Source organism: Rattus rattus, chromosome 2, assembly GCF_011064425.1.
Source record: "Rattus rattus isolate New Zealand chromosome 2, Rrattus_CSIRO_v1, whole genome shotgun sequence".
Lineage (NCBI taxonomy): Eukaryota > Metazoa > Chordata > Mammalia > Rodentia > Muridae > Rattus > Rattus rattus.
This window is the reverse complement of record NC_046155.1, coordinates 20,950,891-20,969,537: the sequence shown is the minus strand read 5'-3', so window position 1 is coordinate 20,969,537 and position 18,647 is coordinate 20,950,891. Positions and strand designations below refer to the sequence as shown.

Below are 18,647 nucleotides of genomic sequence, written 5' to 3'. Positions count from 1 at the left end.
TTTATTGATGGTAGAGAAGAAAATTCCCTTTATGTGCAGATGCCACTAAAGTTACTTCTCTGAGGGAGACATAAGCACTGTCTTCCCTCTTCCTAAAGTCTCAATGTCTAGCAGAGACACAATTCCACCAAAGTCCACTGTGGAGAACTGACGAGTTTCCTGGGTTTCCTTGGTTTCCTTATAGAGCATAGGTGAACTTTTACTTAAGTGGTGTAGATGCTTCTCCCCCATAAAAACCACACAGGAAAGCTTTACCTACCATGGACTAAGTCTTCCTTATAGTTGCCTAGACAGAGCATCCTGCCATTCTCATTCGAATGCATCCTCTATCAGCTTCCCCCAAATCCCAAGGTCATATTCTGTTAGGGCAGAATTGCCTTTATTAGGGTTGTGAGTGGTGGCTGGATATCCTGGAAAGGTTTTTACAAATCTACCTGAACCTCTTTCTAAGAGGGAAGGTCAACAGGCCTCAAGAGTCAACAGGCCTGGCTGTGCTAAGCCTTTGCAAGGAGATCCAATAGACTCCCGAAGATGAAAGCTTGACTGGGAGGATTGTCCTGTACGATGGTAGAACACACAAATGTTGCTAATAAAAATTTTTAAGAAGCATGGTTCTGATGGGGAATTGGAGTTCCCTTTTAGGTTCTCAGTCTCTTAAAAATGAACTAAGAAGGATGCTTGGAGACAGTTTAATTAAAGTTTCAGAGGAAAACAATAGGTCAGGCAAGGTGTGAAGTTCACTGGCCCTTGAGTTAGAGTCAGAGAGAGGTGTGTTCAACAATAAAGATCAACAAACCTGTGTAAATTAAAAGAAGGAGGAAGGGGTGGAGATCTCCAGAGAAAGAGTGAGATAGCATATTAAGGCTTTGACCAAAATCAAAAGAGATAAATATAATGAAAGAGAAAAACATGAGTAGTTCCAGACCAGGCCCTGAGTTTAGAAAGCGTTGACTTTCAAACTCTTGAATCCTGGGACAGAGACTGCACCAGTGACCCATGGTTATCAGTAGAAAGAGAGACAGTTTCCTAAAGAAGAGAACAGGAGTAGGCTAGTAAGCTGAGGGGGAAAGCCCTCAAGCGCAGGTCTCTCATACCTCCTGTTTGCACAACATCGGTGTTTGGGGGTAGGCTTTCTGCTTTACCAAAAGTCCAACCTGCTCTGGTCATGCTCCATTCTTTATGATGCTCAGGTACAGTTTCTTATGTTTCTCTGCTATTCTTTTATAAGAAAAATTAAAAAAAAATTGTTGAGAGAGAGAGAGAGAGAGAGAGAGAGAGAGAGAGAGAGAGAGAGGAGAAACAAAATAAAACAACAAAACTAGGCATGTTGTGGTGGCTTGAATGAAAATGGCCCCCATATGCTCATAGAGAGTGGCACTATCAGGAGGTGTTGCCATGGGAGGGAGGAAGTGTGTTCCTGGGGTGGACGTTGAGGTTTCAGATGCTCAAGCCGGGCCCAGTATTACTCTCTCTTCCTGCTGTCTGCCAATCCACATGTAAATCTCTCAGATTCGTCTCTAGCACCATGTCTGTCTGCATGCTGTGCTTCTTGCCATGATAAAAATGGACTAAACCTAAAAAAGAACCAAAAAAAAAAAATGGACTAAACCTCAGAACATATAAGCTAGCCTCAATTAAATGCTGTCCTTTAGAAGAGTTGCCTGGCACAGCCATGGAAACCCTGACTAAAACCCATGTGGGTGTAGGTGCCCACTGAAGCCGGAAGAGGTCAGAACTGAAGTTATAGGCTAATCTGGGAACTGAAACCAGACCTTAAGCCCTGTGAACAGCAGAATGCTTCTTAACTATAGTGTGGATGTTCTAGCCTCCAGTTGCTACTCCTTCGTCTCTCACAAGGACAGTCTGAAATATATATTTATTTAAAAGTATACTCCAATAAACAGGCTATCCAAGCTTAGAAGTTATGTAAGTGCAGATGAATTATTTTTCCTTTTCATTTTGCTTCATGATATCAGTTGCTAAGTTAAATCGTCTCTCTTAAGAGGTGTGAAATAGTGAACCAGGGATATGAAAATAAATTATTCACAAATGTAATGAAAGAGACTCCGCATAGGCAGAGTGCTGCTTACCTAAAGGCACATCAAAGCAATTACACATACAGCAGTTTTTCAGTTCAACTCCCTAAAAGTTAAAGACCTCTTAAAGGTAGTCTCAGCCAAGGATATTTGATTCAATGCTAGATTTTGCCTCTAACTTATTCGGTGGAATTGTTTGGGACACTGCATCGATGTCCACAGATTCATCACATTACTAGAGACTGTGACTTAAGTGATTTGAAGTTATAGCTGGGAACTCTTAAAGGTCCAACAGTAATGCAAAGGTTCAGGCATCCAGAAACCATGGTGCATCTGCCATACAGTGCTCACTGATGCGAACCTAGCCAAATAGAAGTGTTGGAATTCACTTGAATTTTCTTATGTACCCTAACTCAATGTCCTAAAATTGGAATGAAAGACAGCCATGTTGGTACTAAGTGCCATTAATGATAGTTATCTGTTTTATAGTGCTATGCTGGTTGTCATGAACTAAACTAAGCATCTTCTATTGCCTTTAAAGGACATGAAAAGCACCCTCTCTCATTGTCCTTTGCAGAGGAAGCAAGTGAGCATCTCGGTTAGCCTTGCTAAGGTTATTAGAATCCCCTTTAAAATGACACATGCGTTGACTCATTACTTAAAGTATTAGGATAACTTGAGTAATTATGCTCGCCTAATTATGGAGATATGTTATCTAAGAAGTCTACGGTCTTTATGATGCATGAAAAAAACTTATTTCTATAATTCTGTTTCCATTTCTCAGCGATATTTCAGAAAAGTCTGAGTTTTGTAGATAATTTGGTTAATTAGTTTTGAAATTTCAGTACTTAGTATCTAAAGGCCTTCCATTTTCTGATTCTTTCACTGTGAAGTATTCATGAACAAAAATTTCAATCATACTAACTAAGCACTAAGTAACTTACTAGCCTAAGCACCAATTTTGAAATGTCTCTTATTTGTCTGAGCAAGAAATTGGTTGCTTCACTCAACCATCAGACTGAAAGCAAGAGGAAAGAGAAGTCAAGTTAACCTTATCAAATGGAGGCACGTTTCAGGGGTGAGAATGTGTCAAAGACAGAATAGCATGTACCGACTTTTCGGTACACTCAGGGTTGTATCATATGCTGTAGGTAAATTATCCATTTTCTAAGCTAGGCCAAAGTATGCTCTTTCAGCTAACTGTGAAAGCATTCTCGAAAGCTCGTGAAACCTTATTATTCTAATTACTATCACAAGGGGTTGATAAATGAATGATGAGGGCAGGTATTATTGCCATTAAATAGACCATACTCAATTATTCATTCCCAGATCTGGGGTTACAGCCCAGAGTGCAGTGCATACTGTACCAGGGCTCTGAGACCTAGAGACCAGGTTACAGTCTTGGTAGATGGCATTTGTTGAGAGCAATTCAAGAGGTAGCCCATATCTTTCAGTCAAACATTTGGGTGGTTTGCAACCTGTAGATATTCAAGGCTTACAAGTGACGGTTAATTTTATTTTAACCACATAGAAAAGATTCTTTAAATTATCCAGATAACTACATATGGGTACGAAAGTGGATTCACTGAAGGAAAAAGGATAAAGAGGTTTTCTTGATATTTGGTTTTCTAATGACTCTTTTCCCCATGCTTTCTGGTATTTACCCAGGCATCCTACTGTGAAGGACACTGTGTTTCCATATTTGTGCATTTTCCTTTTGTACCTTGTATCTAACTGCATAGTGCAAGATGTTGTTTTGGTTAAGAAATCTGTTGTCTGGGAGCACATGATTGCCAGGTATTTGTTTTCTTCTCCCTGAAGCTGTACCAGTTCATGACAAAGGTCAGCCATAAACACAATGTCAGGGAAAGTTGTTCCACTTACTGTATCCCTTATCTATACAGCCATGTCTGCTCTTCTGGACTTGTAAGTAACAATCATGCTTCTTTTTATCTATGAGCATCAGATTTGAGGGAAGGCAAAGAAGCTCTTCCTCTTTAACAATAGTTCTCAGCTCATTCTATGGCCCTTGGCTCTGTTTTAAAAGCATCCTCAAGATTTTTGATAAATTAAATCTATTTTATTTCCGTAACTACTCTGGCCATTGTGGTATAAGGAACTAGGGATTAGCGAAGTTTGCTGTTCTCTGATCCTTTCGTTCGTTTCGTGTGTGTGTGTGTGTGTGTGTGTGTGTGTGTGTGTGTGTGTGTGTGTGTATGTGTTAGAAATCAGAAAAGAGCAGGGCATTAGGAAACTCACGTTAGATTATATGATGCCTAGTGGTCTGGACTTCCCTCTGAAAACCAGACAGGATAGAATAGTGTCTGCATTAATTACTCTTCTGTTGCTGTGATCAACTACCCTGACAAAAGCCACTGAAAGAAGAAAGGATTTATTTTGGTCTATGGTTCTAGGTTCTAGAGGGACGGAGCACATCATGCTGGGAAAACCATGACAACAGGCAGGAAAAGGATGTCAGAGGGAACAGGAAACTGGCTGATTATATCTTCATTCTAAACACAGAAGGAAGGAAATAGCATCAGGCTATAAAACCTTAACGCCTGCTCCCAGTGTCATACTTCTGCCAATAAGGCTACATCTTCAAAAGGTTCTCCAACCTCATCAAACACCACCACCAGCTCGGGGGCAGACATTCGATGCATGAGCTTTGACCTTTCACGTTCAGCTAACCACAGAGGGTAACTGAAAGACAAAGCTGATACTACACTTGAGGTCAAGAAAACTCTCAGTAACTAAGAAAACAAACAATAAGAGCTTTTAAATATTCAAACAAAAGTGAATCTTTAATAGCTAATAACATCTTTATTAGTGTCCGATAGATATGGTCTCATATTATTAAATGAATTTGGAATTAATTTTTCAATCATTATAATTTGGCTGTAATATTCACTTCCTTCTCTCTAAAGTTTTACTGATTTAATGTTCATCAATTCATAAAATTAGCATAATTATCTGTTCACACAATTAAAAAACCTTGGCCCCAATCAAAACAAACCTGAGATTTCACCTCACACCAGTGAGAATGGCTAAGATCAAAAACTCAGGTGACAGCAAATGCTGGCAAGGATGTAGACAAAGAGGAACACTCCTCCATTGTTGGTGGGATTGCAGACTGGTACAACCATTCTGGAAATCAGTCTAGAGATTCCTCAGAAAATTGGACATTGAACTACCTGAGGACCCAGCTATACCTCTTTTGGGCATATACCCAAAAGATGCCCCAACATATAACAAAGACACGTGCTCCACTATGTTCATCGCAGCCTTATTTATAATAGCCAGAAGCTGGAAATAACCCAGATGCCCTTCAATAGAGGAACGGATACAGAAAATGTGGTACATCTATACAATGGAATACTACTCAGCTATCAAAAACAATGACTTTATGAAATTCATAGGCAAATGGATGGAACTGGAAAATATCATCCTGAGTGAGGTAACCCAATCACAGAAAAACACACATGGTATGCACTCACTGATAGGTGGCTATTAGCCCAAATGCTTGAATTACCCTAGATACACAGAACACATGAAACTCAAGAAGGATGACCAAAATTCGAATGCTTCACTTCTTCTTTAAAAGGGGAACAAGAATACCCTTAGGAGGGGATAGGAAGGCAAAGTTTAGAACAGAGGCAGAAGGAACACCCATTCAGAGCCTGCCCCACATGTGCCCCATACATATACAGCCACCAAACTAAATAAATGGATGAAGCAAAGAAGTGCAGGCCGACAGGAACTGGATGTAGATCTCTCCTGAGAGACACAGCCAGAATATGGCAAATACATAGGCGAATGCCAGCAGCAAACCACTGAACTGAGAAGGGGAACCTGTTGAAGGAATCAGAGAATGGACTGGAAGAGCTTGAAGGGGCTTGAGACCCCATATGAACAACAATGCTAACCAACCAGAGCTTCCATGGACTAAGCCACTACCCAAAGACTATACATAGACTGACCCTGGGCTCCAACCTCATAGGTAGCAGTGAATAGCCTAGTAAGATCACCAGTGGAAGGGGAAGCCCTTGGTCCTGCCAAGACTAAACCTCCAGTGAACGTGATTGTTGGGGGGAGGGTGGTAATGGGGGGAGGATGGGGAGGAGAACATTCATAGAGAAGGGGAGGAGGAGGGGTTAGGGGGATGTTGGCCCGGAAACAGGGAAGGGGAATAACAATCGAAATGTAAATAAAAAATACTCAAGGTAATAAAGATGGAAAAAAAATTAAAAACACAACAAAACAAAACAAAAACCTTGGCCCAAATAGACAGTAGAATAGTTATTTTCTTATACTCCTGGCAGTTTAGATAAAATATAAATATAGAGAGTGTTCTAAATTCAGCAGGGTAAATTTGATTCAGAATAAAAGTCAAGTATCCATGATCCTGGATATGTGTTCTTTATATAATCATCTATGATAGTTGAACTTTTGGTTTTAAATGATTGAGAAGTATCTGGCAAGAAAAATGAATGAACACATATAGTAGCAGAGAGAAGCGTCAGATAAATAAGCAACGCCCAATAGAAAAGACTGGAGTAGTCCGAAAGAGCAGACAAAGGTAGCATCATTAAAACAGGGCACTACAAACAGGGAGCGGAAATCCACTGGGGAAGCTGAAGAAATTAGGAGGAGTTAGTTCCACATTGAATTCTCTCTGAATGGATGAACTCTTGGCTTCCTTCTACAGAAAAGATTTTTACAGAAGAGATATGCAAAACCTGTTTTTAAAAGTTTACCTTCTAGTTATTCTAAAATATGATGCAATTTTTTTCAATACCCTCCACTCTTGGTGGGTTTTTTCTTTGTTTATTTGTTTTTCTCTTTTCCCCATCACACAGCTAGAGGATAAGTATTCCCAGGAAAAAGGGTTTTAGAAGAGACCCTTGCTGCCAAAATTCCCTTTCAACAGGCTTGAAGAGCACATGAGAGTTTACCAAGGGTAGTACAGTATGCTTACGAATTCATCATTTTGTTACAGTTAAATAGCAAATTCTGATTTTATTACCAAGGATATTTTGTTCTCTATATGTATTTATTATAACAAACAATGACAAAACCCCTGTGTGTGTGTGTGTATGTGTTTATGCGCATGTGAGTGTGCATGTGAGTGTATGTGTGTGTATGTGTATGTGTGTGTGCATGTGCATGTGTGTGTGTGTTAAGATTTAGAAATTTTGATGCCATATAATTGAATTATGGCCAGTTCTGTTATGATACAAGTTCCTCAAAAAGCTCATGTCAGTATATAAACTTGAACTATAGATACTATGAGTTTTATAGTGAACCCATAGATAGTACACAATTATTCATAAACATTTCTAGTGACACATTAAAAACAAAAAGAAAAAATAGAGAAACATAGCATTAGCATTCAACACAGATTAAGAAATATATGAGCTCTACAGTATGTGCAGAATGACGCTTTGAGAAGGACTTGGAACTTGCTTGTGGAAGTTTTATTTTTTTAAATATTCACACTTTATTTCTTGTCATTATTCCATAAATAAGACACTGTAATAACTATTTACATAGCATTATAAAATGCTTAGGATTTTACATGATCTGGAGATGCTTTCAAGACCACAGAAGACATGTCACGGGGAAGTAATTTTGCAAATATAAAGAATTATGCACAAATATGTCATCTGAGACAAGGGAACAGAATATGGGGAGTTTTTAAAAATGATTGATGTTTGTGGTTTATGAAGTGTGAGGGGAGGTCACCTTGACAGTGAGTGGGTGTGGCTTTTCTGGTACTTAAAAGCGAGGCAGGCAGTGAGACGCGCTATGTGCATTCTGGATATTTCCAATGCTTTTTGGCATTGATGAATATGCTTTTCTATACTCCCTCTATATTTCTGATGAATAAAATTACAAACAAGCAAAGCCAAGATTCATGTTTTGCTCAAATCGGTTCATGGTATAAATCAATCACATTAGAACAAATTTTAGTGTTGGGAAATAAACATTGTAATAGAATTGGCTTCAATCTGTTTCCCAGCATTTGTTTCTCATCTTGTACCTGTAACTCCTTTGGAAAGGAGGGAAGGAACTGTTGAGATATCATTGGTTGGGAAATACTGACCTGTTAAAGGCCCTGCAGTAACAGGGACCTTGTGCAGACCCTGACCAGGTATGCGGGAGTCCTGAGGATAGGTGTTTACATCTGAGAAACATGAATCACGAGCATGGGGACAGAGCACATCATAAGCATGGGCAAGGCCACAGAGTCAGACCACAGAGGCTGCTTAGAACTAGCAGAACCTCATACGTACTTAGAGCCTCTAGTTCAGCATTTTACAAAGTGTGTTTTAAGAGCTGCCCCTCTTCTAGACTTAACATCTATTCAACAACTAGAGATTAAATGTGATGCTTGCTTTGTTGCAAGGGTATGAAAAGTGAGTCATGAGATCTCAGTTTATAGCATCTTATGCTCTTTAGTTAAGTATTTGAAAATGTTGTAGCTGCTTCGGATATTTTTCAATCAGTCTTTTCAACCCAGAGGTCACACCGAATATCAGACTGTTTTGACATAGCTAATGTAGTTAATTCTCTGCCGGTTCTAGGACATTTGCCAATTAAATCTCAGAGAATAATTAGGAAGGGCACAATCTAAGATCTGGAAATGAATAGCCTTAATGTTTGTGAGTATGGAACACACAATCACTAGATCCAATTTTGCAGTCAACGTTGCATCCTTTTATTGAATATCTTCCATGATCAAGATCAACAACACAGGTCAAACAAGTGGCCTGCTGTTCACGAATGACTTCGGGTATTGTTTGCTGACTGTAGAGAGTTCACAATGGTGAGGGTGTTTGTATGCCAGACCATACGTGGGCACTTGCTCTCAGGTGTGTAAGGAAGGACCATTCCTATCTCAGATGAGGAAGCTAGTGTTTGGTAGTTTTTTGATCACTCTATATTACGAGATTCTGTGTTTAGCATGGTTATTAAGGGATATCTTCTATAAAACTCTTTCTTTCACCTCCATCTAAAAAAGACTTACTCTACCTGGTAGTGAGTTCTCATTGTCATGCCTGAAGTGTTTCATCTGGAAAACCACACCATTAGGGGCCACCCAACTGACCATCACATTGCAACTACAGAATCACAGTCTACTTGAATTGTCCTTCTCACTAGGTCACATGTTCTTTAGGCCCCTAGAGAAGAGAAGCCAGAGCCACCTCGAATTTTAAAGTTCTTTTCCTGGAACAGACAACAAGAAACTGAGTAGGTTAACCAGGTAGGGCTGATAGAATCCTGTCCTCACGTGGTAGACAGAGGACAGCAGATTCTAACTGTGAGACAACAATCTCTTCAACCATCTAAGGATTATCCCTTCGCAACCTAATTGTCATTTGTGTATGTGACATTTTAGTTGATGTCCTCAGATACTGTGGCACCTGTAAAATGGCATTACCTGTGGCATTGTCAGCATGGAATTTTGTGCACATGTATTTCATGACATTTGGACAAATATAAAATTGACCATTGATGTATTTCTCAGTCCATATCCCTTCAGAATGTGTCCTGGTTAGGACACAGTCTTGTTCAGTGACTCAGGATTATAGATCCTGAAGTGACCACTCCGTAGCTGTCACTCTGGGAATTATACTAACAGGGTGAGAGGAGCTAGCATTCTATACCTAACAACAATAAAAAAACCATGTATTTAACATGTTCACATTCTGCCTTTTGATAAATTAGTGTGCTTTTTAATGGACACTGAAATGATTCCTGAAAATGCATTGCAATTTGGGAGTCAAGATTAAAATTTAAAGTTTAAAAAATTAAAATCACATTTACATTTAAAGTTTAAATTTAAATCCCTTTCTGAATTTGAGACCTAAACTCTTCCAGTCTCTCCTCTTCTTCGATTCCATCTCCTTTGGAGTGTGACTTTTGTGCTTTAAGCCATAACTGCTCTCATGAAATTAAATACCAGGCCAATTCGTCCTGACTCTTGCTTTCTTATTTTCCATTATTTATTTTAAAGGAATACTTTTTTTAAAAGGGAAAAAATAAAAAGAATTCTGGTTGCCAGAACCTGACATAAACTTTAGGTTTAATTTTGTATGTATTTGAAATGAGAAGGAGGAAGATTCTATGTTTTGACGCTTGGCACAAAATCCCCTGCCTTCTGATGACTCCAGGTGATTAATAAGTGAGACTAAAAATATCTTACTTTTCCTGGTCAGAATTAATAAAATATTAAACATGCATTAAATGTTTCTGGGTTATAGATTTTTACAAAGATACCTAAAATCATGTTTGCATGTTTGACACGAAGGTGGAAGGGTCACTGTATAGGTATTCAGAGGGGGTGTATGGGAGATAGGGGTGCAAACCAGAGTGTGAGAGGAATAGAGAAAATATGTTCAATATACTATATAACACTTGTGCTAAAAAAGAAAAGTCTTTAGGTTATAAAATATAGCATAGATTCAATTGCAGAGAATCCAGAAGAAAGAAGATAGAAGACCCAACAAAATTAAATATCTCCTACTTGTGCGCCAACACATGTCTGCCTACTTATTTTCTTGTCACAGGGAAGCAAAGAAATTTGTGAGTGAAAATGAAGGAGCTCTTGGGAAAGGAAAAGGAAAGAAGTGGTTTGCATTTAAGATGATGATGGCCAAGGTAAGCATTTTCATAACTCAGTCTGGTCAGTGTCACAGTGACCCTAAGGGAGAGAGAATACTGTGTCTGTTCTGAGGGGGCAGAACCAGTCTGAACTGTTTGTTTGCATACAGCAAAGGATCCTATAGTAAATTCATGGACTATAGCATTAAAATATGTATTAAAATATGGGAAGGTTAAGATTAACCTTAATCTCCTTTAAGACAGAGTGAAAATTTTAAATAGTTGCAAACACTGATTTGTACCATTTATAATTTTTATGTTATTTATGATGTGCATGATTTTACCACTTCTAAGCATCAAAGACTGTGCAGTTGGTCCATTTTTATTTTCTAAAGGTTCTAGGTCAGGATTTTTTCTAAATATCTATAAGTTTAAGGGCCTTAACCTCCGTATCCCACCCTATACTCTTTTTTTTCTATCAGGAACATCAATTATGAACTGGAAAGGCAACAAGAAAAAATAATATATTCATACAAGTATAAATTTTAGAGAAATATAGGGAGGAAGTTTGCTTTTATATGCACTTATTGTGGCCAAGCATAACACTGAATTTCTCTATAAAGTTACACTTCTCACAGTGAAGTAGGTCCATAGGTATTATTGCCTCTATAAATTCTGTAAAAACTGTGTCTAAGTGTATTCTATTGAGAGAGAGAGGTTTGCAAGGAAACTGAAGATCTTCATTTTCATTTAAATACATACAAACGGTTAACTTTATTTGCCTTTTATCTTTTAAAGGCATTCAGTCATTCTATGTGTGACCAAGCTTTGTTTCCTGCCTCTTTATTGTTCGACTGGAGTCATGGGATACAGCTCTTGATGCTGTGTGGGTTACAGTTCATGTTTTAAAGTATTGCATTATACACTGTGTGAAGATGTCACAATTTACATATTCACATATTCTACTCCAGATGGGCAGCTGGGCCATCCCTAGTTTTTAAGTAATCTTTTGAACTTCTGATTTAGACTGTTGTGTCTGCTTAACTTTCACACTGGTCTGTCATAATGAACACATATGGAAGGTTTATGCCCCACCCCAATTTCTCCTTAGTCCTCTTAACCATGGATAACCCAACACTATAGAGGAAAGTGGAAGGAAGACCGTTGAAAAAATGGATTCTTTATTTTTCTGTGATGCCATCTCTTTCTATTTAGTTGACTATTGTCCTTTCTCAAAATAAAGTGCCCCATGTAAACAATAATCATGAATTAAAATGACCTGCATCCACACAGGCTACTTTAGGAGACCAGACGTGTTTGAAGGAAGATGCTATTGTCTTATTCATCATAAGTCTATCAGTTTCTCATGCATTGAATATTAAACATAAAGTTTATGGCAATCACCTGACTAACACAAGTCTCATTTTCTTGTCTGGTAGAATGTATAGATCTTTCTGAGTGGTCAGTACAGTCCCTTTAAAACAGAGTCAATGTATGTGTGTGTTTATATTTTTTCTGTTTGTTTTGGAACTAGTGTGTGACAATATTGCTCAGACTGTCCTTGACACTGCTATTTTTGTGGATCAGTCTCCCAAGTTACTAAGATTGTAAACATGTCTGACAATCACTATTTCTTTCTTAAATTAAGTTATATGAGAATGATGGTAAATAGAGACAGAAGTGAATCCTGCTGTTGTCCCCTTTTACAGAACAGCAGTATTTGGTGGCAACGAGCTCCCTGGAAGCCATTGTCTTGTGATTTGGGGAAATGGGAGAACGGATATTTAGAAACGTAAGAGTTTGTACTTTACTAGTATTTAACCTTGTTTTCAGAAATGGGCAAAATTCCTCCGTGATTTCGAGAACTTCAAAGCTGCTTGTGTCCCATGGGAAAACAAGATCAAAGCAATTGAAAGTAAGTATCCACCAGATCTAATTCGACAAGGAAAGCTCTCTGAGAATCAAGTCTCATAAGCTTTCACAGACCTTTCCCCATTTAGGGACTCTTGGGGAAATTGAAAACCAACCCAACTGCCAACACAACTAACGAAGTAAAGCTTGACTTCCTCGTGGCGAAGCTTTGTGTTAGTCAGCTGAGTGCTGAGATGAAAACCTGAGCCGACAGACTTAAAAGGAGAGGATGTTTATTTTGGCTCCCTATTTCAGTTCACAGTCCATCGTCATCTGGTCCTGTCCCACCGGGCCAGTGTGGCTCAACGCATAATACTGGGATCGTGTGGTAGAAATAGCCTGATCCCTGTGCAAAAGCAGTGAGGATGCAAACCAAGAGGCGAAGAGGGACCTTGGTCCTGTTCCATTTACCATGTTGTGTTCTCAGTGACTTAAAGCCCTTACTCTAGACCCCCTCCTCCTAAAGACGCCCCAACCTCTGTGCAACATGGGTGGGGGGCATTCCAGATTCAAACTGTGTCATTGTACCAGCGCTTATCAAGAACAACACTGGAGATGTCACTTTCTTGTTTTAGTCTAAGCAAAAGCACTTCTCTCTCTGCAGGAAAGGTGGTATTGTGTCCAAGGACACTGCCTATATTGGGAAGGCAGTGAATAATATACTGTAAACACATACTCTTTGGAACTTTAGAGATAACCACAAGGACCATTTTTTAAAACAATAAGACTTAATAGCTTACATCTAAACCTATAAAGAAGAATAAACACAAAGAATTTGCTATCTTGATGTCATAAAGGACTCACTCTGTGTAACACTCAGCATGTACAGACAGGCCAAAGCTTGTTTAATATAGTTTTATTTGATGGATACCTATTTCGCTGACATGATTGGGCATGTTTAGAGGTGGCTGTCTCTCAGGTCTTGGTCCTTCATTAAATGAGTCATTAATGGCAGTGAATTAAAATATATCAGCTCATAATTTTCATGTCTCTCCATGTGTTTCTCATAACATGCCTTTTTTGCCTGATTTTCCTTCAGTGTTTCTCCTTATTCAAAATTCTAATTTTAAAGTGACTCTATATAATCTCACTTCACTTTATGCTTATTTTTCTTAATAAGCATGAAAGCAGGCAATCTTTGTTTATACCCAGAGCCCACTTGTCACTCAACAAATATGCAATGAATCAAATTACAGATGTATTTTTCCAAAGATCTACCTCACTTTAGATATTAATAGACAGGGTTTCATGTGCATGAAGAATGATATTATAGAATTTCAAGGTTTCAGTGGCACAGGTGAAATACATAATCTAGCCCCAAAGAACAGAACATATGGAACATTAAGGTCTTGTTTAGGGGTTGGGGATTTAGCTCAGTGGTAGAGCGTTTGCTAGGCCCTGGGTTTGGTCCCCAGCTCCGGAAAAAAAAAGGTCTTGTTTAAGGGCCAGCAAGACATCTGAGTGGGTGGGCACTACTAATCCTGATGAACTGAGTTCATTCTTCCGGACTCACAAGGACGAGGGAGCCAGATCTATGAGCTGTCCTTTGACTCACGTGGCATATGCATCATGACATGAACGCAATAAGATAAAAGTTTAATATGATTTAAAAATTAGAAAACATACCCAAAATAAGACCTGGATCAATTTACATGAAAAAAACTTTGGATTAATCCTTGCTCTGCCTAAAGTTGGCTGTCATGTTTTAGCCCTCTGGTCTTTATTACACTTTTAGACCAGATGTGAACTGTATTATGAGAAACTTGTTATTTGTATGGATGTGTAGAAAATACACAGTAACAAAGAAATATTTCTTTTCTTTTTAAAACCCAGTAGAACATGAAGGTTTCAGCCTAATTCAGTAGCAATGCCGTGTTAATTTGTGTTTTATAATTATCTTGATTATAATTGTATACGGGAATCAAATATATTCATACACACACATACACAATCACCAGCAAGCCATTTTGTCATGGACATTACTAGAAACTCACACTTTCTTCAATTAAATTCCTTCCTCCTCCAGTAAATTTGAAGCAGTTAGGCTGGTCAATTAACGAAGTATGGACTATTTCCCTTTCCACACATAACTTGTTGTTTGAGTGGTTGTCCTATTTCTTTACCAGGACCGATCCTTTTCTTTAGCTGTGAAGAACTGTCCTCCTGCCAACCACCATTTTCACTATGACTCACCCAGAGGCACATGAGTTCAACACTACCAACATCACCTCACCTGATTCTTATGTGTCCACAGGGTGTACATTTCCTTCCTAGTACATAGCCCTACCACAGTAGTAGTTGAGTACAGTTGTAGCACAACTGAGAGAGAAGGTGTGCCTAGCTCCGACCTATTTAGCTGTTTACTTTGACCAAGCTTTTAGAAGCTTCTTGCTTTCTGCCAGGTCAGTGATGACGAGTGCTGCAGAATCCATGGACAGTTATTATATCTGAGGAATGTGTTTCTCATTTCTCAGCTATTTACTCTGAAGATATCATTTCCTCACATACACCTATTCTGTAGCATTCCAGTGCACTATTATAGTCACAAGCACACCACATACTTTCAGATTATGGTCTGAGGTAGAACTCATGAAATGTGAAGGATTGTGTGCTTTGAGCTATTGAATGAAATAACCATCTCATAGGCATCAGTCTGCCTGGAAAAGTATCTTTCTAAGATGGCCTTTGAGGCTGAACCGAATGGAGAATAAAAAACAATGTAATATGGGCTCTGTTCTCTAAAGGTTATGGCCGTTTTGTCTCTGCCATCTGTGTTGAATGGTCTATTTTTATCTCTGGTCCTCTATTGTTATATCCAGGGCTTCATATGAATTTTTTAGTTTTGGTTGTTACACAAAGCCATTTCCAGCCCAACAATACCTTATGTATAATTTATAATGAGGTTTTGATGTATAGTGACATGTAAAATTATTTATTTGAGAGAAAATTATTGCAAAATTTAAATGGAATACAGATTTTTACTATGTGCCTATTTAATTATATTTTCAAAGTCTTTTTAGAATAAAGTTGGCACAATATGTTCCATATTTATAAAATACATTTTGTAATGAAAGTAACATGAATGCTTTTCTCTGAAAGAAATGACAGTTTAATTATACAGGAGCTTCAGAAAGATTATTTTATTACTTTGGGGATTAGGACCATTTTATCATATATCTCATGTTGCTTTCAAAAATGATCTTGGAGTTTGTTAATAATTTCAAAAATGCTCAGTGAAAGTCTACTGTGTACTAGTTATCTTTCTTTTATTTTTTAATTTTATTTTTCTTGGGTATTTTATATATTTGCATTTCAAATGTTATCTACCTCCTCTCCTCCCCCACACCTCCTCCCCCCTCCCCCTGCTTCTATGAGGATACTACTACTCTCACCCACCTACTCCTACCTCAATGCCCTGGCATTCCCCTACATTGGAAAATGAGCATCCACAGGACCAAGGGCTTCTCCTCCTATTGATGCCAGATAATGACATCCTTTACATATGTGACTGGAGCTAAGGGTCTCTCCATGTGTATTCATTAGTTGCTGGGAGCTCTGGTTGGTTGATATTGTTATTCTTCCTATGTGGTTGCCAGAGCCTTACTGATACAGATGAGGATGCTTTGGACTGAGCACAGGGACCCCAATGGAGGAGTTAGAGAAAGGACTGAAGGAGCTGAAGGGGTTCACAACTAGGTATCTTTCTAAGCACCATTGCTACTGACAAAGATGGACAAAACTCTGCCCTTACTGGCTTACTTCTGTATGTGTTAATGTTGTGGGTGGTTGGGTAGAGAGGACAATAAATTATAAACTAGAGAGTAAAAATGGTATGGATTATGGTAAATGATATGTGCCCATGGGCCATATGAGGCAGTAGCTTGCCACTCCCTTTATTGGGGGGTGGGGTTCAAGACAAGGTTTCTCTGTGTAGCCCTGGCTATCCTGAAGACTGGGCTGGCCTAAAACTCAGTGATCTTCTTCTCTTTGCCTCCTAATCTCTGCTAGAATTAAAAGATTATATCACCATGTTTGGTTTAAGAAATTATTTTAAAATAATTATTTGTTACATATACACTTTTACAAATAAAAGGTGAAAACATACTAGGTTCTCAGACTAGTAAGATGTATGTTCTTTTTTTTTTAGGTTTGTTTATTTATTTATTATTTATTTATTTATATGTATGTGGGTACACTGCTGCTGTCTTCAGACACACCAGAAGAGGGTATTGGAGCCCATCACAGATGGTTGTGAGCCACCATGTGGTTGCTGGGATTTGAACTCAGGACCTCTGGAAGAGCGGTCGGAGCTCTAACCACTGATCCATCTTTCCAGCCCAAGATGTATGTTCTTATATTTAAATAGTTAAATCTCAGCTGAATAGTTGGTATGGCAGGACACAGAGCATTGTCAATGTTTTTCAGAGTTGATTGACATTTTGATCTTATAACTGTTAATGCTGAAAATGACACTCTGTATAAATTTGCAGTGCATAATGGCAGAAGTATATTTTAATTGTCATAAATTCTCTCTGAATCCTAAGCCAAAATTCATTCAACAATTTTTTTAAAAAATGTAGTTCAAGTAAGCAATTGAAATAGAAATTCTTAACATCAAGCATTCTAACTCTATTTAATCTAAATATGTACTAATTTACATGCAGGGCAGTAATGTTAGGAAAATAAGAGAAGTCTTTGTTTTCCATAACTAAGTGAAACAGAAGTTTCCTGTCTTGCTATTTCTCAAATCCGGGTAAGGCATCTCAGGCAATGCTCATTGGCATTGGTGGACTGAAGGCGTTCACAGTGCCAAGTGGAGACATTACTCACAACCATGGCTGCTATAAAGGCATAGTGTGTATCACAGAACGGCACTGCCAGAGATATCTTGGATCCATTATGTGTTTGATTTTGAGTGAAGTTTTGGTCACCGTGTATTCATAAGCCCTTCATTGTTGACAAATTATTCATGGCCACATATCAGTTGGGTGATCCTGGGGTCATGACCCCTAGTTTACGGAATCTTCAATTGATCCCAGTAACAAAAATCTGTTCTGATAGCTGTGTTTCTCAGATTAGAAATTACTTCAAAAAGGTAACCTGGAGAACAAAGGCTAATGCTCATATTACCCTGCTGGTCTAAGCACCACAGGAAACACAAAGCAAGCATTTCATTAGATTTTCTACCTCTAGGCTCATTTGAAAAAACACTGCTTTGTATCCTAGCCAAGTGGTGGTATTTACATTGTATTCATAAGGCAGGTCATTTACTTGTCTTTTTCCATTCAGAAATATGTGATAGCTATTTCTCCCTCTTCCTCTCCCTCTTCTTCTCCCTCTCTCTCCCTCTTCCTATGTGTGTGTGTGTGTGTGTGTTATTACCCATCTGTTCAAGAGAAAATTATGTATGATGACAGTCTACAAATTACATTCCTTAATAATAAATAACCAGAGGGAGAGGTGAAGCCTTAATCTTTAATTTAAAAGAAACACAAGAAAATTCATGACAAGAATATGCATGTACTTAATTTTCACTTTAATACACATGAAAGAGTTTTAACACATTTCTAATGTATTATAAAAGCAGCATTTATCAGCTGTGTTAAAAAGGAAAAGAATGGGCTATTTATGGGTGCAGACTAAATTGTGAATTTAAATAGCCTTAGAAATTACTTACGTTCTTTCAGATGTGCATGCTCATTTCGTTATTTTGCACATTATATTTAAAAATAATTTAACTATAGATCTACTTGAGGAGATATCCCATCGTGATTAAAAGGGATCGAGATTTGGAAACAAAGACTTGTAGGTGAGCACAGTGTGATTTAGAAGCCTGGCTTATTACTTACCACTAGTGTGCCCAGTTCACAGGGAATTGTTGACTAGATGGGCTAGGACACTGATTCCTTGCTTTTCAATTGCAGTGAATCAATTCTGCTTCACTCAATTTCTCTATTTCAATGTGTGTGTGTGTGTGTGTGTGTGTGTGTGTGTGTGTTGTGTGTTGTGTGACAGAAACACAGAGACAGAGAGAAAAAGAGAGATATAGAGACTAATAAGACAGCAACAGAGACAGAGACTCTGACTGTTGAA

At 38.3% G+C, this 18,647-nt stretch overlaps 1 protein-coding gene across 1 annotated transcript in view; it reads left to right on the top strand.

The window, feature by feature from the left end:
• Window positions 1-18,647, top strand: part of Tmc1 (transmembrane channel like 1) — a 162,922-nt gene that overhangs the window by 76,624 nt on the left and 67,651 nt on the right. The window contains exons 5-6 of the mRNA XM_032891708.1: window positions 10,610-10,700; window positions 12,477-12,558. Coding sequence (XP_032747599.1) covers window positions 10,610-10,700; window positions 12,477-12,558 — 173 coding nt within the window. The remainder of the gene's footprint in view (window positions 1-10,609; window positions 10,701-12,476; window positions 12,559-18,647) is intronic.